The sequence below is a fragment of the Eucalyptus grandis genome, chromosome 2 (assembly GCF_016545825.1).
Source record: "Eucalyptus grandis isolate ANBG69807.140 chromosome 2, ASM1654582v1, whole genome shotgun sequence".
NCBI lineage: Eukaryota > Viridiplantae > Streptophyta > Magnoliopsida > Myrtales > Myrtaceae > Eucalyptus > Eucalyptus grandis.
The window spans coordinates 45,182,664-45,207,943 of record NC_052613.1 but is presented as its reverse complement, the minus strand read 5'-3'; the positions used below and the strand labels follow the sequence as shown (position 1 = coordinate 45,207,943).

Sequence of the window (25,280 nt, the reverse complement as noted above, 5' to 3'; positions counted from 1 at the left end):
GTGGCATATTGGGATCCGTTGGTAAAGCATGTTCCACAATTTCAGGATCCAATCCCGGCATGTCGGCATATGTCTAGGCGAATACATCTTGATACTCTTTTAGGAGATTAGTCATCCTTTCCGCTTCTGATTCTGAGAGACAGGCTCCGATCTTTACCTCCTTGACATTCTCTACATCGCCCAGATTTATGGTGATTGTTCGCTCTTTAGTCAACGGCTTCGATTCTTCGTGTCGATTCCATTCGCACTCGATCCCTTTCTGATCATCGTCATCCGTGTCATCAGAACCTGAGGGACTTTCTTCATGCACATCTGAGTCACATGCGTCCTTATCATGATTATGCATAATGTAATGCCTGAGATGTGATGAAATGAGTTACAGTAATGTCGACAACAAAGACGATGCATGTCGTTTTCGAAAAAATTTTGAAGTATTTTTGTAATAATTTCAAGAACTCGTCCTCATATCCTTGGATTTCCTCATTCTTGCAAAACAGTCAAATAATAGAGCATGTGGAGGCCTAGGCCTCAGCGACCATCATAGGGCTAGTTTGATGTGCTTCCACATGTCCTCAATAAAACATGTGTCTATTTTATTGAATGAAGAAAGATAAGGCCGCATTTTAACACACACCACCCTCGACCAATGGCTCAAGATCGGGGTTGACCACAGTTCACATTACAAATGACAAAAACAAGAAATAGAGAAAGGAAAACTACAAGATCCCGCGCAGGGGATAAGACATAAAACGAGAGACTATGCTAAACAAGAGCTGCCCTACTCTGGAGGGACAGTCGTGACTTCAGAGGACTCGGCTTCCTCGCACGCCAGGATGGTGCATATGACATCCTCCTCGAATAGCTCGGTCACACCATAGATATTCTCCTCTTCCTCGAACAACATCCTTGGGGGTCCTGGAAACGTCTCCTCCAGCAACAGGGAAAACGGGCTTTGATAGCCCTCGTCCTCTTTAGTCTGGGCAATGCGTTCACTCTGGTCTCTGTACCCGCCTCGGCCTCCTTGGCCACCTCGACCACCTCGGCCTCTATGTCTTCCACGGCTTCCTCGGTTGTTATGGCCTCCCCGCTTCTCGATATATCCCAAGCCTCTTCTTTTGAAGTTTTTACGAGCTTCAATGGGTTTTCGCACACCCTGGCCATGCGATCCAAGACCCTCCGCAGGGTTATATCTGCTTGCCAGCATGATTTTTCCCGCAGCTATAGCTGGCCTAGACAATTTGAGAGTCCTTGTGAAAGAGCCTGTAGGCACATGAATCACAGACACCAGCTCTAATGTTTGAAAGCTGGATTCCTCAGTACATTCGAGCTCCACATAAGGGATGGCTGTCTCGTGGTAGATCTTGAAGTCAGACTCTCCATGGACTGTGACAAGCCTGTTGTCCACCACAAATCGTACTTTCTGATGAAGGCTGGAGGCAACAGCACCTGCCGTGTGGATCCATGGCCTCCCTAGTAGAAAATTAAAATCGCTTGGTATATCTAGCACTTGGAACGGGATTTGGAAAAGTACAGGGCCAATCAGCAGCTTAAGTTCAATTTCCCCTATCACCTCCTTCTTTATCCCGTCAAAAGCCCGAACAATTGACTTGCCAGTATGAATTCTTCCAAGATCAATGCCAAGACGGTGGAGCGTAGCCAATGGGCATATATTGAGTGCCGAACCATTATCGATCAACACTCTGCAAACAAGTGTGCTCTCAATGCTTCACCGAAATGTGTAGCGCTTTGGTATGATTAGGGCCCTCAGGGGGGGAGATCTTCATCAGTAAAGGAGATTTGGTCTTTTAGTAGAACGGCCCTAATAAACTCTTCCAATTGGACTTCATCGATTGATTCTGGCACGTGCACCTCATTAAGGACTTTAAGCAAAATATCCCTGTGTTTCTCGGAAGATTTGAATAATTCTAAGAGGGAGATTTGAGCCGGCAGCTTCCGTAGCTGATCCACCACATTGAACTCACTAGACTTTACTACGGCCAAGAATTGCTTTACCTCCTCCTCGGTCACGGCCTTCTTTTCTACTCCTTTATCAAGGGCGTAATAGCGGCCTGATCGCGTGACAGTGTCCACCTCAGTTGTTCCGTAGTCCCAAGGTACAGCTTTAGGATCGAATTTGGGAGGATTCTCCAACACTATCACTCCATCTTTCTCCTAAGGTGGCAATTCTATCGTGACTGGCGTTGCGTTCCCTCACGTGACTTCAATTGCCGACATCTCCTCGACCATAAGGTCGATCACCATGGGTTCAGTGATTTCCATCTTAATATCATCAGTGGGCTCCTCATCAGGTAGTTCAATCACTGTTGGGGTTATCATAGCTATCACCCTTTCCTCATACAAAGCTGGGGTTTTCGAAATTCCAGGCATAACCTTCTTTGCTCGAGATATACAAGCAAACTTACAGAAAGAAGAGTGGAATGATGATGGCATTATCATGGACACGGCCCCCTCCTCCTCTTCTCCACGTCGGATTACCCACATGGCTACCATCTTGCGTACGTGGTTCAACTTCTCTTCTGGAGTCACATCATCATGTCCTTCATAATATCCCGACAGCACTAAGGAGTTGTACAACCTGGAAGCATCCACCACTAGAGGCTGTTGACTCGCCCGCATCTCCTCGGTAATTGAGTTTACTCCCCCTGCATGATTTGGTAGAGGGTTCTGTTGCACATTAGGTTGGGCCTCCTTGAAAGTCAAGATCTTCTTGTCTAGAAGTTGTTGAACTTTATATCTCAGCACGTTGCAATCATCTACATCATGCCCCCTCTCTCCCATGTGGTATTCGCAGGTCTTGTTCATATCAAACCCGGCGAACCTCGGGGGATTGTCTCTTGGTACTTCCTTCGCGACCATCCTCTTTTCGAGGAGCATGGGCAACAACTTTGATAGCGGGCATGGTAGTGGAGAAAAATCCTTTCGAAAAGGCCTCTTGACGTTATCATATGCTCGTGACGAACTACCTTGGACCACTATGGGCTTATGCGCAGGTGTTGAGGATGGTCGAGGGAAAGACGGCTCCTACACAAGCGCTACTTCAACTGCAGCCTCCTTATCTTTTCTTGCCAGGAATTTCTTCGTGCCTCCGGTTGAAATCTTTCCCTCAACCATTGCCCATTCGACTCCTTCACCTACCTCAACTAGCTGCGAAAATGTCTGGCAACCTGAGAACACTAACCCTTGGAAGTATTCAGGGGGCAATGTCTTAAGGAACAGTTGTTTCATCTCCCTCTCATTCAAGGCCAGCTTCACTTGTGAGGCCATGGTTCTCCACCTTTGCGCAAAGGCCTTGAATGACTCGTTCCTCTTCTTCTCAATACGGGTCAATTCTTCCCTCGTGGGGGCGAGCTCGGTATTAAACCGGTATTGCTGCAAGAACTCGTTGGTTAAATCCTCCCAGCTAGTGAGTTCTTCAATGTCCAGCACAATGAACCACATTAGAGCAATGCCTTCCAAGCTATCTTGAAATGTGTGTATGAATGGCACGTTGTCAACATAGCGAGCCATTTTCCTCATGTAATATCTGAGGTGGGTCTTGGGACATCCCGTTCCGTCATATTTTCTTGTGAACTTAGGCTCTTGGAAGTTCTCAGGCAAGTTCGTCTTGGTGTATGGAGATAGCCTATCGGCTCCTTTTAGCTCGTAACCTTGCAAGGCACACAGTCGTTCTTCCATCTTTGCCAAGCGTTTTTCACTCTCTGCACTTAGACGGGGCGTTGGGTTTTCCTTCGGAGGGGGATCCAAATTGACAATGATTGGCGTGACAGAAGGAGCCTCCCCAGCAGTTTCTTTACCAGGGGGATCAACAACGTGTATGCTTTCCGTCGACACCGGAGTGGATGTTTCAGTGACAGCCACAGTGGGAGGCTCCTTAAGCTTTTGGCTTATTTCAAGCATCATTGCGGTGAGTTGGGCCAACTGGTCCTCCATCTTGGCCATGCATATGTTGGTGTCCTCGTTCTCCATTCTGACTTTCGCGCGCGTGCGAATTGGGGATCTTCGCTTGGCCGTGTCGACGATTGGTAAAAGATAATCAATCGGCTAGTACATGAATAAGGATAGATAAGCATGTGTAAGCATGGAGTAATGATTAGGCGGTCAGTCCATGACAAAAATCTAATCGCCCCAATTTGCCCGTTTCATTGAAAGTAAGGTTGCTACATGACGCAGGAAAAGACATGGGGGAGAGCTCCCAAACAACGAAGCTAATCATGACTCTTATCTCCCGATAACATGACTCAAGACAAATTCTTTAACATTGTAACATATGTGGGCATTGGCCCATTACATATCGCACTTGACTCGATCTAACTAATGAGGACAGCTCCCGCTTGTGACCGCTCCACTAACTCGGGTCGACTTCGTGGCACGCTCCTCGGCTTTTGAAGCCTCCTTTTGAGGTGCTTGATCTCGGCTCGGTGGGTGGTCTTTAATGGCACGTTAGGAATCTTCGGGCGTAGGCTCTCTGGACTTTATGCCTAAGGATGTATTCCATTGAGGCATAACAAGTCTTCTCTTGCCCTTCCAACTCCTCTTCGGGCCATATCAGCTTCCGAGGATGGCACATATCCCACATCGACTTGACTAATGCAACGGAGTCTTCGTGATCTTGGCATCCATCAGGGAAGTCTATCCTGAGTGGGTCTTCTTGAATCATCGATGGAAGTTGTTGAACCTCTTGGAACTAACGGGCGACTCGGGTTGGGTAATACTCACTGACTCCGGTAATTCCCAACAAAGGAATAGGTCTAGTAAGCCCACACATGAACCGCGCTTCTCGAACTCGGAGCCATTTGGCGTGCCATTGGAAATCTTCGGGTCCAGGGTTGGTCATGAAAGCTAACCACTCAGAATAACGATAGTCGGGGGCAAACGCCTTCCTATCTTTAAATTTCAGGATAGGGTGGCTAGAGTCAGAGATGTCGTTCACGGTCATTAGGCTACCAAATCCTTTTTAACGTGAGAGAAGAACCAAATTTGCAAGAGTTCAGGAGGAGCGTGGAAAGTTTTGTTTTTGTTTTCTTTGAAACGGGTAAGGGAAAGAAAAGTTTCAGTCAGGACAGCGTTAACAAAGCCCTTTCCCATACATACCTCACGAACTACCCATGCCACGAAAGGGTTAATAGCGTTCCTACAATGTGGGAATAACACGAACCCAAAGAAAGCTAACAGGAAGACCCTATTCTTTTGAAAAGATGGGGCATTTTGAAAAAGCTCATTTAGGAATGAAAATGGGCAAGTCTTGCGATTAGCTTTCAAAACTTTCCTCACGTCATCCTCCTTAACTTTAAGGAAATCGGATAAAGTCGATGCATGCTCAGTCCCTACACGTGGGCCAATTAACTCTGACACTAAGGGCTTTCCCATGGCAACACTGTATTCTTCCAGAGTTGGAGTGAGTTCGTGATCACCGAGTATGAACGTGCAAGTTTCGGGGCACCACATATGCGCTAACGCTTGTACTACACCAGAATGAGTTTCTATCTCTAATAGGGGAAGTAAACGCCCAACATATGATCGCACCCAATCGCAGCCAGTTGGATCCAATTTATTCCACCACGCGCGAAGCTCAGCTTTCGGGACAGAGATGATGCGAAGATCAGGTACCCCCATTGTATGATCAACCTAATTTATCATGGACCGACCAAAATGAAAGCAAATAAGTAAATTGCGAAGAAAAGAATTCAAGAAAAACTTACCCTACTCATTGAGCATCGATGTTAAGGTCATGGACATGCACATGGACAGTGGTTCGAATTCTACTCTAGATGGCCCAAAATGAAGCCATGGGATCACAGGACTGAACCAACAAGCTCGTGGCTAGGTCGTGTTACCCATGACTCCGGCTTTGTCAAAGGACCGACCCGTGTCGCATGCTCGCAGACCAGGGTGGGGACCTCTGACATCAAGAAAGAAATTTCGGGGTTAAGGTGGGCGACTCGTACCACGTGCTTGTAGTCGGAGTGGTATCCACCTCAACACCATCCTAAATGATCCTATGCGGCCCAGGTCCGACGGCAGGTAGTGTGTGCTATAGTGTAGTGCAATGCAGGGGACTCATGCATGACAATTTAAAAACAATCAGCACTTCAGACATAAATAAACCACTCACTCTTGCATCCCCTACAAAACAAAGGTTAGAAATCACCACCCCTTATAACTCCCATAAACAATCAACATTTGACATGTTATGGATGCACATAATATCTTCGCTGCCAAACAAAAATATTTTTGAACAAGATTAATTTTGGCCTAAGTCCTCTAAGGTTTAAAACCAAGTCCCCAGTGGAGTCGCCAAGCTGTCACGACCTACCCTCGGGGGGAGGGAACAAGTTTAGGGGTATTGCCTAAGGGACGGGCCTAAGGCCCATGATTAGGCGTAGGCTCTCCCAAGCCCATACCTCGCGTGACATTGGGATATTTTTTAGGAATTTTGCACAAAAGGAGTCGCCACTAGCCTATTGGGGTCGGCTAGAGACCAAGTGAGGCATGGGAGTGTACCTCACTTCCTACGTTACCAGAGAATCTAGGGTCGGGGACTTGATTACACTAATTGGTCAATTAATGCCTTTCCGGTACCTAATTTTGTTCATTTTAATAAAATGATTTTTGTCAAACAGTTTGAATTGATTTTATTCATCCACAAACATATTAAAGTGATCATACAAGTGTAATCTAAATATGTACTATTAAACATACTATATGACTACACACATACCATTAAACACATCCACCAATAATCATAGCTAACAAAGTTCTAATCACCATAAGTCTACATGCATACCATTGAACATAACAAGATATACAATCTAAACAATGCGATGTAATCAAAATAAATACATAATTACACTTAAAACGACAACACCTAACATTTCCTAACCAAACTCTATCATTTTTGAATTTTTGAATTAATTTAATTTAATTTTTAAATTTTTTTAATTTAATTAATTTTTTAAATTTTTTTAATTCTCTCGTAAAAAAAAAAAAAATAAATTTTTGATTTTTTTAATGTTTAAACTTTCGGTTTTTAAAAGGATTTCCGATTTTTTTTTTTAATTTTTTTAAATTTTTTTAAAATTTTTAAATTTTTTAAATTTTAGTTAAAAAAGTGGTTTTTTTTTTTTTAAATGGGCGAACCGAGTCGGATCCAATTTGACCCGACCCGGTTCGGCTGGGCCTCGGGCTCAGCAGTCGGGTCCGGCTAGGAGACGGGCTGATTGGCCCGCTCGAAAGAGCAAGGCCCAATCGGGCCTTCAATTAAATTCGGATTGGGCCTAACCAGCGGGCCCAACCTAGTCTAAGTTTTTCTTGTTTTAAAACGAAGCCCACAAGCCCTATACACTAAAACGGCCCAAAACGAAGCCCATTCCTCTTTTTTCTTTTTTTTTTTTTTTTTTTTTTTTTTTTTTTATCTTTTTGTGCTTTTGTCTTCTTCTTTTTTTGATCGTCTTCTTCGGGGTCTCCCTTCCGCAGCCGTGACACGCCAAAGCTCCTGCATCTCCTCCACCGGTCCGACGCGTAGTTGGAAAGAGGATCCAAGTCGTTCAGAGCGGTTTCTCGTCGGTAGTGTCCGTGCCGGAGATATCTTTGTCACGCCCCGAACCCCGAGCGCGCGCACATCCCACTACGGTCGATCAAAAATGCGACATCCCAGGATATGTTGCCGACCCATTTATTTATTTACGCATGCGGAAGCGAAACAAATCCCCTGACAATAAAATACGGGATAGAAAAGCAGGAAGCAAAACCACAACATAACACTTCCATAATTCAACAGAATTACAAACACCGCGAGTGCTGGCGGCCCTAAGGAAGGTCGCCGGACCACTGTCGCTCACCGATCGTCCTCTCGACCGGCGTCGGCCCTCGCCGGCTACCTATTCCGGCAACAACTACCCTATTTCCGACGGAACGAGTCATCGGCTCAAATACATGCCAAATCTCGTGCAAACCGTTTGGAAACGCAACAAATACAAACAGAGCAACAAGGATTTAGCAAACACAGGAGCAAAAACGGGTGGGTCCGGCGTTAAAACGCGAGCTACTCCTCAATTTTCTCTGAGGAATTTTATCGAACACGTGGTATGCACTACCAAACCCGAAGGATTCCGGCTCCACCGAACGCCGATCATGCTTCGGGGGTCTTGAAATATGACATAAGAGGACACGGGAGCAAAGTGCAAAGGCGATGTGGACCGGAGCTCACGAGAACCGGTCGACCGTGAGCTACGGCCCAGCGTTTTCCGGAAACGAGATCGCAGGGTTCGGGAGACCTACCTCGTCCGGTGATGGGCTACGGCGGACAACGGCCGGCGAACGAACATCTGGCGACGACGGGCTGCTCCCTTGAGCTTCCTGCCTCCGGTTCAGCCTCTTCACTCCTTGGTATTTCTCTCTCGCTTCCTCTCAGTCTCGTGTTTTTTTTTTTTTTTTTGGTTCCGATCCCCCTGCTCTTTGCTGCCCTCTTTTGGTCTTATACTCCTGTCTTTCTTTTTCTGCAGGTATTCCGAGTGAAGACCTCCCCGTGCCAGCTGGTCAATCGGTCTGCTTCCTCGACCCGCGGATTGCGCCAAAAACCCTGCCATGCCGATCCTCTGTCTCACCTCCTCTTCATCTTCTCGTTTCTTTCCCTTTTGCTCTTTCTTTTATCTTTTATCTTTTATCTTTTTTCTGCAGGAACTTGCACGAAGACTACGGTCGAGCCAATTGCCGATCGGCTGCTCCCGACCCGCGGATCATGCCGCGCACCTGCCACACCGATCCTCTGCTGCCGCTCTCGCTGCTGTGCTGTTGCCCTGTCTTCTGCAAGTCTTCGAGCGAAGACCAGCAGAAGAAAAGAAAAAGGGGCTGGGCCAATCGAAAGAGAAAGGAGATTGGGCCAGGCCCAGTGCGAGGGGAATAAAAGAGAGGGGCTGGTCGAGCCATGGTCGAATCCGGTCCGACCCGACCATTTTCGTTTTTTTTTTTTTTAAAACTTTTTCTTTGGAATTTTTTTAACTCTTCTTCTTCTTCTTCTTCTTCTTCTTCTTCTTTTTTAAAATAACTTAATTAAGTAATATATATTTTAAAATTTTTCTTTTGTGACTAATTCCCAACATTAATACTATTTTAAATTAATTAATCTAGTTGAAAAATTAGGTATCAACAAACACATCTCATTATTTTTCCACGTGTCCAACCATAGACTTTTCGCCTCTAATCTAATACTTCATTTGTAACAATCCAATTCGACAAGAATGTGAAGTGATCACCAGGCCAAAGAACTTAGATAAGGAGCAACTCCGACAAGTTTTTAAGATGGAGAAGGGTTACGCACTGCATAGAAGGAGAAAGTTCCTAAAATATATATTAAATCAAAATTAACTCACAAGATACACATTTTGACATAATGGTAATATTTAGTATTGAAATTTCAATATTAAGTATGATCATGTGAGAGCACTATCAGGATAGATGACCTTTTGAGAAAGTGGCAACTCAAATGCCTAAGAACTTAAACTGTGAAGCTCGATATGAGATGGGTTAAAACAAACAATTCCTCAAATGAGTTAATGCATGATGCCACAAGTTTGATTTCGAGGAGTTCAACCATTAAAATCAAAAGCAGTCTCGGATTGTTTCATGACAAAAGGAGTTGACTGTGAAAGCAAAAAATTACATAAGATTGGAATTTTATAAAACTTTTATAAAACCTAATTGTCTCGGATAACCAATAAAATTGTGCCACGCCAACATTCTTGCATTAGTATTTTGTATCATAGACAAACATAGTTTAGTTGTATAATGGTCATGGCACACAAATATTAGAACTTTATTTATTTCGCAAAAAATGTGACATTTTTTGAAAATGTTTTTCAAGAAGCTATTTTTCAAGAAAACAACAATTTTTTTTTTGTGCTTAACTGAAACCCAAAAATAAATTAAGAAATATTTTTTGCCATTTGGTATGAAAAATATGATTTGATTTTCTTAGGTAAAACTACCAAAAATTTTGAGTTATTAATATTTCTTTTCTTTGTTTCTTTCTCCTTCTTCCTCCACCAATCGTTGGTCATCGATCACGGTGAGGGATGAGCTTGCTAATCTCAAGCAAAGGCTCCACCTCGCCAAATTTAATGAGGTCAATGAGCTCAAGCCTCACTAACTTTAGGCAAGCTCATCCCTCGCATATGGTGGGTTCTCAACCATCCTCGTGGTTGGAGATCGGCCAAGAAAGAAGGAAAAAGAAAAAGGAAGAAAAATAAATAAATAAGAACGATTGCTTCATTAACCAAGAGCCTAAGCCAAAGCAGCGAGATTCCATGCATTGTCTTTGTGAAACTGGCCTTGAGTACCAAGGATCAAAGTTCAGGGATTGGAGACTCAAGCATGACCTTTATGGACCCAGATTTGGATGCACAGGCACCAAGACTTCTAGCCCAATCTCACTGGATCTGAGCTTGAGCACTAGAGACCTAATCCTGAATGCTAGGAATTAGTGTTGGGGTTTCTATACCCAAATATGAAATTTCAAGTTCAAGCACCAATACCGTATCATATTTTCCAAACAAAATCATTTTCTTGAAATTAAGTATAAGTTTTCCATTGAATCATTTTTCTAACCAAACCAAATGCCAGAAAATGAGGAAATTGTATTCTCGAAAAATATTTTTCACAAAACAAACAAAGCCTGTAAACTTATTATTAACTTCCTGGCCCCTCGTGTTTCTCCACGCCAAGCTCTTTACCCATCTTGTGCTTTTATTTTGTTGTTAATATCAAACACTGTAAAAAAAAAAAAAAAGACACTCTTTTTATTCCATAAGAGCCATGGTTTCCCCTCATCTCCGGTTCCAATCCTATCTTTTAGGAAATGGAACAATAGTGCTTAAGCCAGTAGCCAATTTTTAGAGAAATTAATTCGGCCTGGTGAAGAGGCGGTACCAATATTCTCTCCCCCCCCAAAAAAAAGACTATTGTAATGCTACAGTTTCTCTATAAATTTGGAAAAACATATAAAGATGTCATAGAATTGACAGGAGCAATAATAACTAATAATTGAACAGTTGAAATATAGTTGAACGACTAATCAATCATCAAAACGACGCTTTAAAAACCTGCAATTTCCCCCTTTTTCTAATAAAAAGAAAATTTTAGCCTCGCGTAATCGAGATGCATTGACTCGTAAGTTTGTTCTCTCATTTTTACGTTGATATTTCCATCGCGTTCTTTATTCATATCACTCCACTACACCAATACGGCATCTTTTTTTCTTTTTTTTTTAACAAAGAGCGTTCAGAAAATCGACATTATTTCCTTCTTTCGTAATGCCATTTAGCACGCGACCGCGGGGTTTGGTTTTTGTCGAGTGAATCTGGGAAGGAAGCTGTCTCTTCCTCTCCCTTTGCCATCGCCTCCTCGTCCTTCCCTTTCTCTTTCCTTGCAGCACGACACTTGCATCGGCCGAACCAGAAACTCGGAGTCGATCCATGGGCGTCACCGACAACGGCCGAGCCCAAGAGGTCAAGCAATTCGACGAATCCAAGCTCGGAGTCAAAGGCCTCGTCGACTCCGGTCTCACCTCCATCCCTCCCCTATTCATCCACCCGCCCGAGACCCTCTCTGACCTCGGGCCCGCCCGGCCCAGCTCCGACTCGATCCCCACCATCGACCACTCCGGCTGCGACTCCGGGCACCGTCCCTCCGTCGTCGAGGAAGTGGGGCGCGCGGCTCGCGGGCCCGGCTTCTTCCAGGTGGTCAACCACGGCGTGCCGGCAGAGGTCCTGGACCGGACGATCGCTGCAGTGAAGGCCTTCCACGAGCAGCCGGCGGAGGCGAAGGCGAGGATCTACCGGAGGGAGATGGCGACCGGGGTCGCGTTCTTCTCCAACCTCGACTTGTTCCACTCCAAAGCAGCTAGCTGGAGGTAATCAATGAAGCCACTTCAAGTATTTTCGTTCTAATTCATGAATTTGATTAAAAAAATAGTAATTTGCAAAAGCTGAATTACCCTATGGGATCGGGTTGAGTCAAGTTTAGAATTTTCTAGGGAACTAGAAAAGGACACGAAACGATATATCACATATTGAGAAATTATACAGCTGGATCGCATAATATCAGGGAATTCATTCTTGTTTTAGTTTCTCACGGGCACAAACAAAAGAAGAATTCGTTTATAAAGAAAGAATTAGGAAAGCAGGAAGAATCAGTTCAAGCAATACAAGATATAATGTTGTAGGGACACACTCCAGATAAGGCTGGAGCCGAAAGGGGACATGGAAGAGATCCCCGAGGTGTGTAGAAATGAGGTGATGGAATGGGATCAGTAGGTCCGGCGGCTGGGAGGCCTCCTGATGGGATTGTTGAGCGAGGGGCTAGGATTGAGTCCGGGCAAGCTACAAGAATTGACGTGCTTGGAGACGAGGGCCTTGGTGGGGAATTACTATCCGTATTGTCCCCAGCCCGATCTGACGGTCGGCTTGATGTCCCACACGGACCTAGGAGTGATCACATTGCTCCTGCAGGACCAGGTCGACGGGTTGCAAGTGAAGCACGACAATGAGTGGGTGGATGTGACACCAGTCCTGGGTGCTCTGGTTGTGAACATCGATGACATCCTCCAGGTAAACTCCTGTTGAGGACTAGGAGTGTCTCTAAAGCACCCCAGTTACTTAAAAAGTTACATTCTTCAGTGAAACAGAGATCCATTCACGCGATTTCTGCTTTCCTAGATAATGTCCAATGACGAGTACAAAAGTGTGGACCACCGGGTGTTGGCCAACCCTAACCAAGAGCCACGTGTGTCGATAGCAGTTTTCTGCAACCCGAGCAATCGCGAGAATGAGTTCGGACCGTTCCCGGAGATCATATCCATAGATAAACCCGCTGCTTTCCGGCAATTCAACCTCAACGAGTACATGAGGAGATTCTTCACAAAGGAGTTGGAGGGGAAAAGTTTGATAAATTACTTCAGGGCATGAGTGAGAGGTGCATAGGCCCAAAAATACTTCCCTATGGCACTTAAGGAAACATGTGATTCTTCCCCTAAATCCTATGAATTGTTAAAACATATGGACTATTTATATTGTATGATACTCTGTTCTATTATTCAAATCAACTTATTTCAAATGTAACTTTCATGTATGCACTCCAAAAAATCATTTTTTTCTATTATGTTTTACATGCTCAGAATACATGACATCACAATGCCTTTTGCATCTCCTAGTGAACCATAATTGATATTCCTCTAGAAAATTATATGTATCACTATTAATTAAGTCTCATCTCTTTTCACATATCGATTACCATATCAATAGTGTTCCTAGTGATTAAAAATAAATGCATATAGACAAGCTCGCACAAAGCACCAATTGAGTAGCTAGTTTGAACAGAAAATAGAGTTTAATGAGTGATCTCATATTGAACCTAATAACTCTTTAGAAAAGAAAAGGAAAAATGTAAAAAATATATATGAGTTTTTATCTAAGATACTATTTACTTGTTACAGAGTCAGGAGGGAGGAGCAAGGTCTTCCTTTGCCACTTGCAACTCATTATAATTGACCCAAAAAATAATTATTTAATTTTATTTGTGGTTGGAAAATGTACACTCGGTCCCCCAAGTCAAATGGGCTCGGTAATCTCACTAGGTAGCACCAACACGCGACACAGACACATGAGACAACACGCTGATACGTCATTTCTCGGAAATAAAGAATTCCAACACGTTGGGACACATAGTATATTAAATGAATATTTTTATTTAAATTAATTTGATTCAAATTCACAATTCATAAATAATAACAAAATAGCCTATAATGAATTCATACTAATAATATTAATAAATCTATTCATATGATTTTAAAGATATATTCATAGTTAATGTATATCCATATTTGGGGACATGTTTCTAACTCTAACAAAAGTTATAGATGAAACTAATGACTATTAAGAAATTAGAATTAACTTATTTAAATAAATTTATTATCTTCTATAATGATCAAAATTTATTATTATTCAATATTTAGTATTTTTATTTTTCAAAATCACTTTATAACCTCATTTTTTTATTTTTTTATTAAAAAAATGCAAACCCTGGGGTCCACTGCAGCCCTCACGCCCCCAAAACCTCGTCTTTGTTCCTTTGTTAGAAATTCACGTCGCCCTCCCATCCCCCACCCTGCAGAAAATTTATTTCACTCCCTCATTTATTTCCCTCGTTTTTGCCCTCCCACCCCCTCTCATTTAGTGAAGATTTTTGGGGAAAGTTTTTGGGAAAATGCAAAAACTTTGAGTTAAAGGGGTTTTCCAAAATACAAACTGTGTTTGGTAAATTATACTTTGAAAGTCCATTGTGAAATACCTTTGAGTAAAATAGTGTTTGGAAATATTACATTTACAAAAGGCTTAGGTAATTAATAAAAAAAAGAAAAAAATTATCAAAAAATAAATAAAAGAGTTCGTTGGTGAGGCAAGCGGCCTCAAGCAACCCCCGGAGACGACCGGCGAGGGCCACCTAGGGTCGGGCGACCTCCGATGAGGGTCACCTGGGGTTGGACAACCCTCAGCGGCCCTTCGCCGGAGGTTGCGCAACCTCACGACCACTAGTGCGACCTAGATCTGGTCGCCGAAGGTCGCGCGTCCTCACGGCGACTAGATCTGGGTTGCACCCGAGGTCGAGTGATCTCACCACGACCAGATTTGGTCGTCGGAGGTTGTGCAACCTCACGGCGACCAGATCTGGGTCGCACCGATCGCCGTGAGGTTGCGTGACCTCCGGCGACCCAGCACTCGCGGCGACCAGATCTGGGTTGCACCGCCACCGTGAGGTCGCGAGACCTTCGGCGACCCGGATCCGGGTCGCGCCTAAGGCCGTGTAACCTCGTCCTCCGGCGACTAGATCTGGGTTGTGCTTGTGCCGTGAGGTCGCGCGTCCTCCGGGCGACCCAAATCTGGAGGTCGCGCCTAAGGTCGCGCGACCTAGAGCTGGGTCGCAGCGACGCAACTCGCGGGTGGTTGTCGGGACTCGCAGCAGCCACCACGACTCGCCGAGGCCGTGCGATTGGCCGTTTACAGTTGCCGTGACCTCACTGACCTCAGCCGTGACCTCGCCAACCTCTCGAGCTCGTCTCTGATCAGCCATGCCACCGAAGAAGAAGATGAATAGTAGACATGAATAGTAACATGAGGCATTCCGAAAATGATGAAAGCCCAAGGTAGCCTAGGATCTGCCTTGGGCTTTCAGCCTTGCAAATGCCAGCTTTGCCTCAATGCCCCTTGGAAAGTAATTCCCAAACACCTTCATTTTGGCCCAAAGGCCTTTAGCTCCCCAAAGCCGCTTAGAAAGCAGTTCCCAAACGCACCCTAATCTATTAAACCAATGCATCTTCCCAAACCATCGTCTTTGTTCCTTTTTGTTCATTCTTTCCTCATCCTTTAACTAGCCTCCCAATAAAATAAAAACGGTAGTCTTCAATAGCTAATTTGCTCGAACCCACCCATCAAATCATAACTTATCAGGACCTTTAGTTTCAATTACTCGATAAGGATGTTCTTGGGAATATTTTCAATCTTTGGTTCCACTGTATTTTTTGAAATTAGAAATCATAAGTTTTCTTAGTATCAAGAATCATACCAATCAGATGTCACATGAGATAGAAATAACAATTAAAATTTCATGTTGTTGTAAAACAGAAAGAGCCTAACCTCATATTCAATTGCATATAATTCTCTATAGGGTGACCTTTAACTCTGAAAACTTTCAAACATATTTCGACTTGTTTGAATGCATCCAACTATATGCTATTAGCCCAATCTAATACTCAATTTGATTTTAAGGAGTTCAACCATTAAAGTTAGAAGGCACCGACTCAAATTGATGTTCATTGATTTGTATTTGTGAATAGTACGGATCATGAGCCTTTTGCGGATGCAAGGATAACTCAAACCAAATAGCAAACCAAAAAAGTTCATGAGATTGAAATTTCACAGAATTTTTAGAAGAACTAATTATCTTGGAAATTTAATAAAACTGTGTCACGTCATCGTTCACGTATCGGCATTGTGCGTCACGTCCAAGCATGGCGTAGGTGTACACTGGTCATAGCTCTCAAATATTGGACCTATCAATAACTTCTCAAACCCTCGTCGTTGTCCGTTCTATCCCCACCCATTCTCTAGCCTTCCAAGAAAAGAAAATGCAGTAGTCTTTTGATTCCTTTGAAGTGTCGTCGTTCCCGTGTCTCCAAGTAATTCTTCCAAATTCTATCTTTGGTAAATATGGAGCAATGATGCTTAAAACGGTAGTTATTTTTCGGAACAGTTAATTAAAGTGAAAGTCATCGTTATCTTAATGTGACATTAGAAATTTCCAAGTGGGGAAAGACCATTGTTTAAAACTAATCATATTTTTGATAGATTAAGATCAAGTGATAACAACTAATTGAACGATTACAATATAATAGTTCAATAATTAGTCAATATGATCTCTTGTCATAATTAGAAAAAAAATTATCTTGTGCAATCTAGATGGGTTGACTCGTTAATTTATTTTCTAATTGTTATGTAATTCGTTACGGCATCTTGCCTTGTCTACCTTCAGAAGGAAAAAAGAGGGAGAGCGTTGAGGCCCGGCGGTATCATCTCGCCCTTTGGCGTGAAATCCCTCGTTACGCGATCGCGGGGTTTGACTTTGACCGATGAACAATCACGCTATGTCCTTCGTTCATGTCATTCCTCCTTCCCCCAGTCTCTTTCCTCACACCCACCACCACCACCACCACCACCCCCCTCACCCTCGCATACATCGATCGAACCAGGAATCGGAGTCGAGCCATGGGCGTCATGGACAGCGGTGGACAGGCCTTCGACCGAGCCCAGGAGCTCAAGCAGTTCGAAGAGTCCAAGCTCGGCGTCAAGGGCCTCCTCGACTCCGGCCTCGCCTCCCTCCCTCCCCTCTTTATCCACCCGCCCAAGACCCTCTCTGACCTCAGGCCCGCCCGCCCGCCCGCCCGCCCCCCCTGCCCCGGCTCCATCCCCACCATCGACCTCTCCGGCTGTTGCGACTCTGCCCGCCGCCCCTCCGTCATCGGGGAGGTGGCGTGCGCCGCCTGTGAGCTCGGCTTCTTGCAGGTGGTCAACCATGGCGTGCCCGCGGAGGTCCTGGACTGCACCATCGTGGCCGTGAAGGCCTTCCACGAGCAGCTGGCGGAGGCGAAGGCGAGGATCTACCGGAGGCAGATGGACACCGGCGTGTCCTTCTTCTCCAACGTCGACCTGTTCCTCTCCAAAGCGGCGAGCTGGAGGTAAGTAAGCCACGAGCATGTGCAATCAAATTCATGAAATTGATGAAAATTAGATTTATAAAAGCTAGATCGGCAAACGACACTACTGAACTGATGGATCATATTATGTCTGAAAAGAAGGCAGAGACACATCCTGATGCGTTGACTGTCGGATTGACAAATTATGCATCATACGGTTAGAGAATTCATTTTGACAAACGAAAGAAAAAATCATTTGAAGAAAAAAGAATTGGGCAAGCGAAAAGATCCAGTTCAATTAATGTCCGGAATGATGATATGCAGGGACACGCTCCAAGTAAGGCTGGGGCCGAAATTAGCGGACACGGAAGAGATCCTCAAGGTGTGCAGAAATGAGGTGTTGGCGTGGAATCAGCAGGTCGAACGGCTGGGGAGCATCCTGCTGGGGCTGTTGAGCGAGGGGCTGGGATTGAGTCCCGGCAAGCTGCAGGAATTGACATGTTTGGATATGAGGATGATGGTGGGGCATTACTATCCGTACTGTCCCCAGCCCGACCTGACGGTCGGCTTGACATCCCACGCAGACCCAGGAGTGATCACGGTGCTCCTGCAGGACCAGGTCGGTGGGTTGCAGGTGAAGCACGGCGATGAGTGGGTGGATGTGAAGCCAGTCCTAGGTGCTCTTGTTGTGAACATTGGTGACATCATTCAGGTAAACTCTCTGAGGACTTCGCACCTGAGTAAGTTGAAAAGTTACACTATTGTGAAATACAAGTCAATTCACGTGCTTTTGATTTTTGATTTTTCCAGATCATGTCCAATGATGAGTACAAAAGCATAGACCACCGGGTGTTGGCCAACCCCAGCCAAGAGCCACGTGTGTCGATAGCAGTTTTCTGCAACCCAAGCAATTGTGAGAATGAGTTCGGACCGTTCCCAGAGCTTGTGTCCTTAGATAAGCCCGCTGCTTTTCGGCAGTTTACCTTAAACGAATACATGAGGAGATTCTTTACTAAGGAGTTGGACGGGAAAAGTCTAATAAATTACTTCAGAGCATGATTGAGAGGTTCATAGGTCAAAAGAGGCGACAAAAGAATAAGATGCTTCCTTGTAATACTGAAGGAAAAACTGAGTTCTTCCCCTAAACTCTACTAGACCTTGTGTGATTGTTGTTCTTATAATGTTAATTTGCATATATTCTTTTGCACATTCCATGGGTGACAGTAAATTGTGCGATGGATGAAGTTTGTTCACTAAACTCATTCCACAGAGACTGAACCAATCACAGACATGGGAACTCAACAGCAAGATTGCACGAGATGAATATTTTACTGTCCACTGGAAAATAGAAGGCAGTATCCTGGAAAACCTATAGAGGCAAAGAAACGAATGAATTTGATTCTTGCCAATTACATGTACAGGAATCTATACTCACGTCTTCCCACTGCCGAACCATTCAGCCATTTCTTCATCGTCCTCAAAGTCTGGTGATTCTGAGTTCCTATAAATTCTGGATGAGCGTGGCTCCTCTGGATTTGCCTTTTCCTCTGCAGTCATTCTGCTTCTTTCCAGCATCTTCAGTTTCCACATTTCCCTTGTTTCTGCATCACGAGACACATCGCTCATGCCTCCTGCAATTGGAAAATCAAGAATTCCATAAACCTCGTTCAATGAGTTTGTTAAGTTTGGTTTCTCAATGACCCCATTCTCTCCATCCACAAATCTCCACCTATTTGTGACTCGCATTTGACTATTTCTCCTCAGAGACCACATAGAATTTCTATCTTCAATGGCTCCGTGACCTTGATTGTGATTTCCAGCATCATGCTCTCGTTGAGACAAGCCCTTTGAATTTGATGCTTTAGGCCTTCTATAATCACACTTCAAGCATACCATATTCCTTCTAAAGTTGCTGTAATTGCACCTACCAATCACAGATCCATAAGGGCAGAACAGCTCATGAACAACTATAACTGCTCAATGTAGGAATTAACTAAAATAATGGACTAACAAGAACTCACGATTTACATTCCCACTCCCCAGGATTGAGTTGCCTTTCCAGGGGTTTCTCTTTGCACTGCAAACATCTAGTATTCTTTGCAAAATTTAAGAAATTGCATCTGCAAAATGCAACAGTTTCTATAAGCAAGGAGCTCTGCTCACCACAAATCAGTGAACAAGTGAGAAAAGGCATGAGAAGCAATTACTTGTCACATATCCAGTCTCCTTTCTTTAGCAGAAGATGATCTTGGTCTTCCAGTAGTTGATTCAATCTTTCCTGAGAAAAAGTATCGCATTGCAAGCATTTGATGTTCTTAGCAAAGTTTAAGAAGTTGCACCTGCCATATGCAGAATTATATCAAATATTCGGAGCAAAACTCAAATTAATCAATAGGATGTTAACAATTGCATTACTTGGAGCAATGCCAATCTCCTTGTTTCATCGGAACATCTTTGTAGCCTCTCTCTTCCAAACTTGAATGCCAGGATAAATCACCATCTGGTGTGGGTTTCGACAAATCAGAGCCAAGTACATTGGTGCCATACTGTGCCATTTGCTTTAGCAGTGCTCTGACTGATTCCATAACTGTTCTAGTCAGACATGGTTTATTCTCCACAGTATTGCTTATGGGGTCAAGTCCGTATGTCAACAAGATTTGCATAACATCAACCGTGCGCCCTCCTTCATCTTGACGCGCCTTCACAAATGCTCTCTCACAGTTTCCCCTCAAGTTGCAGGAGCTGCAAACCTGGCAAAGCAGCTGTCTGTAATGAGTATGACTGATGAAACTATATAATCTAATGATTACTGGAAGTTTTTAAGAAGAGAACGTACATTTCCCTCATCAATGCCCACATGTGCCCTCAAGCGCTTACCAGAGTTCACCACTTTTCTGTCAGTGCTGGGGCATCCGCACCCTGCTATGACCTGAATATGTTTCTTTGACAAATACCTATCAGGAAATGTCTTGTTAAAACCTTCTGAATATGAGTTAAGCGACTCTTTCTATATGTAAATGAGGAAACCTCCGATTTCTCAAGTAAAGCTATGTTGTCGGATGCCTATTTGGTGATGATATTGCATTGGACAGTCATTAGCCACATTGAATAGCTAACCTCTGAATCAGAATGCATACCGTCAAATTGATTACCAGCTAAATTTTTAATATGCATTATTATCACATGCCCAATGTAATATGAATTGCCTCTTTTCAGGTTACGTGCTATCGAAAATCTTCAGCTCCAAATTCTAGTCAAATACTTGATTTCTAGAGAAAGGCATAGTAACATAGAAAGGCCTGATAGTGGATGGGCAAGCTTGACACCTAAAGGCAAGTCCTGTGGATTCTCTTTTCTAAGTAAAGGAGGAGGCACATAAGGCACCATGTTGTTGCCACTATGCAGAAAAAGATGGACTAAGATGCCAACTAAGGTGCTTTTAACAATATTACATTTAGCTTACTAACAGAATTCTGGATAAAAGAAAGCTCAGGAGAAAATGTCTACATTTCTAAAAAATGGTCACTTGTATCACTTACAAAAATAAATGATGAAAAATATTTTCATCATCCACAAAAATGTTTAAACATATATAGTTATCAATTATGAAAACATTTACAAGTGACTAATTATTCAAAGGATACAAGCGATCATTTCTAAGAAAATATTTTTCAAACCATTCATTTTTTGCAAAACAAACAAATTACAAATCTATGGATATATGATAATAGGCCATTACTTCATAGTTGACTACGACATGGTGATATTATCCAAAACAACTTGACCATTCACAAATAACTACTCCATACTTTTCTTTCTCCATGTTTTCAAAATGAACAAAAAAAGAAGAGAACTTTTTTCCTTCGCGATGTTGTGATTTTTGGCCTGGTTTGAAGATGGTGGAGTTCCGATTCCCATAATTAGCATGCTCTAACCTCAAAGCAACAGAAATATAAATTTTGGCCAGGAATGACAGTCAAACGTGACAGAGTTAGCTCTCTAAATGACGATATGCTGGTGGGTATTTAAATGCAGCATTTAACAAGAACCTGGAGAAAGTTTGAACTCTCATCAAGCTCATATGAGCAATACATTCACAACGATCAAAACGAGGCTTATAACGAACTACGTTCCGAAGAAGCCCTGCCTACCCACAAAATATATACTCCTCAAGAAGGCACAGAGGTCTATTTATCTCACCATCATCACCCAAGCCCAATGTCTCTGTAATTAAATCAAACAGGTAAAGCGCACCAACCGAAGGTCATTCCTTTCAGTACCTCATAACGTCGTATCTGTCGCGGGCGAAATTCAGGCATGCGGTTCTAACGAGATTCGATTCTTTCGGACCCAACTCCACATTCTGGAACGGGTTAACCTCCGCATCAAAGTAGCCTCCCTTCGACAGAAGCACCATCAAATCCACCCACTCGGGCCACGGATGCGATATCTGAGCCGCCGCCGACTCAGAGTGCCCCGTCCGATGGAAGTTATTCTCCATCCCCCGAGCGAATCGGGGAAATGGGTTGATTGGTTTCGAAGACTCGAGCTCCCCAAGCACATCGTTGCCAGAGAAGTCGAGCCCGGAGTCGGGGTTCGGGGCATCGGTGTACTGGCGGGAACGAGCGGAGGTAACGACGAATCTGAGGTTGGGGAAGTGATTTTTCAGATGCCAACGACTTGTTGGAAAGAGCTTGTACGCTATAATATAAGGTTCACCTTGTATTCTTCCGTTTTTTCAAACTCAATAATTACTTGATCATGACATGTAATGTTTGACCAAATGAGGTTATGACTTGGTGTCATGAAAGTATCAATGGACCATGCTTTTTATTACATTATTTAAATACCAAACTAGATTATCATCTGATAACTTAAATTTTTAAATTTCGGAAGTCTTAATGTTGAATTTAAATCAAGTCCTCATCTAACAAGCACCTTAACTAAAGACAAGACATGAGCGAACCAACTCATCTTTTGGCACGTGACAACTTCTATCACAAACCCAATCTATTGAAGGGAATTTGAGACCGGGGTCAGTCTTCTTTGCCTCCAAGGTGGACTCGCTTCACTCCAACACGGCTTGCTAGAGGTAATGTGAATGTCAATTTCTATATTGGGTCAACAAGACAGGAACATTAGTAACTTGAAATTAAGAAAATTACCAAAAAAAGTCTTAAATATGTTGCATGGGAGGCTAATTCAGTTTTAAATATTTTTTTTATAATTTGTCAATTTAGTTATTCAAGCCAATTTTGGCAAGAAAATACTAAAATGGATATCGATTATTTTATGTGACATAGCTGGCACTAATATTGGTAACTTTTGTAATTTGTTAACTTCTTTTTTTCATACATTTTTTTACGTTAGCCATGCCATGTAAAATTGCTGACATCCATGATAAAAAAGTTCCATCAAAATTGGTGCAAGAAACTGACCCGGTCTTTCCTGATTCTAAGTCTAGGTCCATTCATGGTATTAGAGCCATGGTTTCATTTGTAGCAAAATTCGTTCCATGTGCTTAGTAGGTGAATCAAGTGTTGAGAAGATCCCTTCGCATCATGACAGAACCAGAAATACTAGAAGCACCCGTTTCTCTCGTTGCATCTCCATCCTCTTCAACCCCTTCAAATTTCTGTGTTTCAAATGCTTCTAAGATAGACTATCTTTATGAAGTCACTCTTAGTGATGAAACCAAGATTTCTGAAACTCAACTTCCCCTTATAAACCCCTATTCCGCTTTTGCTAAACCCACTTTTGTCATTTTCTCCCATCCACTCCATTCGCCAACTCATTTGCCAAACTCCGAAGGAAGTAAAGGAGTACGTCCAGTCCTCCAAGTTCGATTAACATCCTAATCCTGCCACTGAAAAGGAATACTTTGTTACCTTCCAGATTCCTCCAGACTTTCCCAGACAGTAGATTCAGCAAGGATATTCTCATGTCCATTATGGAGCTATTTGTCTTACTCTTACTTTTTATGGTCACAAAGGCTTGCTAGTTGTAGCAAGAATTGTGTCGTTGGATACTAGGTTTCTAGAATACCAACATGCTTGCATTAGTACTGTCCAAACCACTTTGAATGCTGGAACAATCTTTGTAACCTTATATTAAAACTTCAATATAGCTCTTTCAAACCCCTAGCTACTCTCGTTTCTAAATGTCAAAGTTCAGCTCATTAGAGCTCCTCAAACTGCTGACTCTATAGCAGTAACACTGCACTACCAGATGGTTTATCGAGTGTAGAACCATGTTCTTGATTTGAATTTCTACAATGGAAATGAAGATGCTTTATTCATTTTCCATGCAGAATGATCAAGCATCATGCATTCATGTTCCCAAACAGATCCCTAAGGAAAAGTTGGCCAAGCACCTTTTGGAGACATGGATTACCAACTATGAAAAGTTGCATCAGAACAACAAGTCTTTCCAATATTCAAACTCCGAATTTGTCAAAAAGAAAGATGGAACCGTTTCTATCAAATTTGGCAAGGAAAATGAAGAAAGTCCTTCGATCTTCTAGACCCTCTTTATGATTGAACCATATGTTCCTGAGTCAATCTTTGAGCCAGATCCAAAAAAGCTTGTTCAATACTTCAAAAGTGATGGACATCCTGTCCATTACTATAAGGACCAGTATGGTCACTATTTCTAGAATCCTTTTTGTCAATGTTCTTATTGTACAAACTCTCCCGATGAGGTAGACCAATATGCAAGACCTCAACTTTTTTGAACCAAGAGAAGCCCCCTCGCTTTACCGTACACGGCCCTTTTATAAGCAAGAAAAAATGTGATCTTCGTGGGATATTTCGAAGATTTCTATAACCTCTTGATCACAAAAATCTTTTTATTCTCCTTATCTCCTAAATATTTTCTACTGATTTTTAAAGATAAGACCACAATCTGATTTTCTCAAATTCCAAAAAATCCTCATTTCAAATCTCAATTTCAGAAAACGGGCTTGGGCCAATTTGTATTCTTCATGGGCTTAGTCCGTCCTATTAATTTAAAATTCAAAACCACCAATTCGACCCATCCACCACCGGTCCAATAAACAAATGTAAAAAATGCAAATTAAAAACAAATGCACCTAAATCTATATGCTATGCAATTAATATATATATATATATATATATTTAGGGATAAAATTAACCCATAATTTTTTATTGTGATAAATGACTAAATGAGTCGCTAAAATTTAGGTGTCAACACAGAGCTAGTCAAGTCACACTTAATTACATTTTCATCTTTGCCATATGACAAGATACATGACATAGTTTGGTCACGTTACACATTTTTAACCATGTGTAATCTCTAAACTCCCCATAAAAAAAGAGTGTATATATAGATTTTATCTTTTCGGAACTGAAAGAGTATAAGTTGCTTTGCCAATGACACTTCACTTTTAAATCTATGGTTGCCATAGATGGCGAGACGCACGGCATAGTTTTGCCTCATGACCCAACCACTAAGTTTTTGGTTTATTCATTTATCATTTTAAATTTCTTGTCTTTTGTTGATGTTAAATTCCCAAAAATGAACAAAGAAAGAGCATCTCCGATTAAGTTTATTTATATCGTTCCAACACACGAATTCGGCATCTTCCTCTCACATCGCCTCTCCGTCCTTCCCTTTATCTTTCCCCGCAGCACGACACTCGCATCGGTCGAACCTGAACTTAGGAGTGTCCAGCCACGGGCGTCACCGACACCGCTCAACAAGCCTTCGACCCAGCCCAAGAGCTCAAGCGATTCGAAGAATCCAAGCTCGGCGTCAAAAGTCTCCTTGACTCCGGCCTCACCTCCATCCCTCCTCTCTTCATCGACCCGCCCAAGACCCTCTCCAGCCTCAGGCCCGCCCACCCCAGGTCCATTTCGATCCGTTCAATCCCCACCATTGACCTCTCCGGCTACAACTCCGGCCAGCAGCCCTCCGTCATTAAAGAATTCGGGCATGCAGCTCACGAGCTCGGCTGCTTCTAGGTAGTCAACCACGGTGTGCCGACAGAGGTCATGGACCA

General features: G+C 43.1%; 6 protein-coding genes across 7 annotated transcripts; 3 read left to right on the top strand and 3 right to left on the bottom strand.

Moving 5' to 3' along the window:
* Positions 1–73: 73 nt before the first annotated feature.
* LOC104435414 lies at positions 74–2,877 on the bottom strand. Its single transcript, XM_039307142.1, has 4 exons — positions 2,260–2,877; positions 1,829–2,172; positions 783–1,700; positions 74–356 (listed from the first exon to the last, which is right to left on the bottom strand). The coding sequence occupies exons 1-4, from the start codon at positions 2,875–2,877 to the stop codon at positions 74–76; spliced, it is 2,163 nt and encodes a 720-aa protein (XP_039163076.1).
* Positions 2,878–3,042: 165 nt separating this feature from the next.
* Positions 3,043–3,987, bottom strand: LOC104435415. The gene has a single exon (XM_010048170.2). The coding sequence runs from the start codon at positions 3,985–3,987 to the stop codon at positions 3,043–3,045; it is 945 nt and encodes a 314-aa protein (XP_010046472.2).
* Positions 3,988–11,358: 7,371 nt separating this feature from the next.
* On the top strand, positions 11,359–13,129 carry LOC120290928 (1-aminocyclopropane-1-carboxylate oxidase homolog 4-like). Its single transcript, XM_039307796.1, has one exon. The coding sequence runs from the start codon at positions 11,490–11,492 to the stop codon at positions 11,928–11,930; it is 441 nt and encodes a 146-aa protein (XP_039163730.1). The 5' UTR covers positions 11,359–11,489; the 3' UTR covers positions 11,931–13,129.
* Positions 12,354–12,980, top strand: LOC104433024 (1-aminocyclopropane-1-carboxylate oxidase homolog 12-like). Its single transcript, XM_039307141.1, has 2 exons — positions 12,354–12,623; positions 12,732–12,980. The coding sequence occupies exons 1-2, from the start codon at positions 12,354–12,356 to the stop codon at positions 12,978–12,980; spliced, it is 519 nt and encodes a 172-aa protein (XP_039163075.1).
* A 3,528-nt stretch (positions 13,130–16,657) lies between the features above and the next one.
* Positions 16,658–18,469, top strand: LOC104433025 (1-aminocyclopropane-1-carboxylate oxidase homolog 4-like). Its single transcript, XM_010045641.3, has 3 exons — positions 16,658–17,302; positions 17,585–17,972; positions 18,071–18,469. The coding sequence occupies exons 1-3, from the start codon at positions 16,725–16,727 to the stop codon at positions 18,317–18,319; spliced, it is 1,215 nt and encodes a 404-aa protein (XP_010043943.3). The 5' UTR covers positions 16,658–16,724; the 3' UTR covers positions 18,320–18,469.
* An 84-nt stretch (positions 18,470–18,553) lies between these two features.
* On the bottom strand, positions 18,554–21,940 carry LOC104435416 (zinc finger protein VAR3, chloroplastic-like). 2 transcript variants are annotated; one of them, XM_039305860.1, is made up of 7 exons: positions 21,541–21,940; positions 20,097–20,214; positions 19,676–20,010; positions 19,468–19,599; positions 19,282–19,380; positions 18,990–19,184; positions 18,724–18,891 (listed from the first exon to the last, which is right to left on the bottom strand). In XM_039305860.1, exons 1-7 carry the CDS (start codon positions 21,759–21,761, stop codon positions 18,867–18,869), a joined length of 1,125 nt encoding a protein of 374 aa, XP_039161794.1. In that variant the 5' UTR covers positions 21,762–21,940; the 3' UTR covers positions 18,724–18,866. The 2 variants fall into 2 exon arrangements, with proteins under 2 accessions (XP_039161793.1, XP_039161794.1); XM_039305859.1 differs by having other exon boundaries at positions 18,554–19,184.
* Between the last annotated feature and the right edge of the window lie 3,340 nt (positions 21,941–25,280).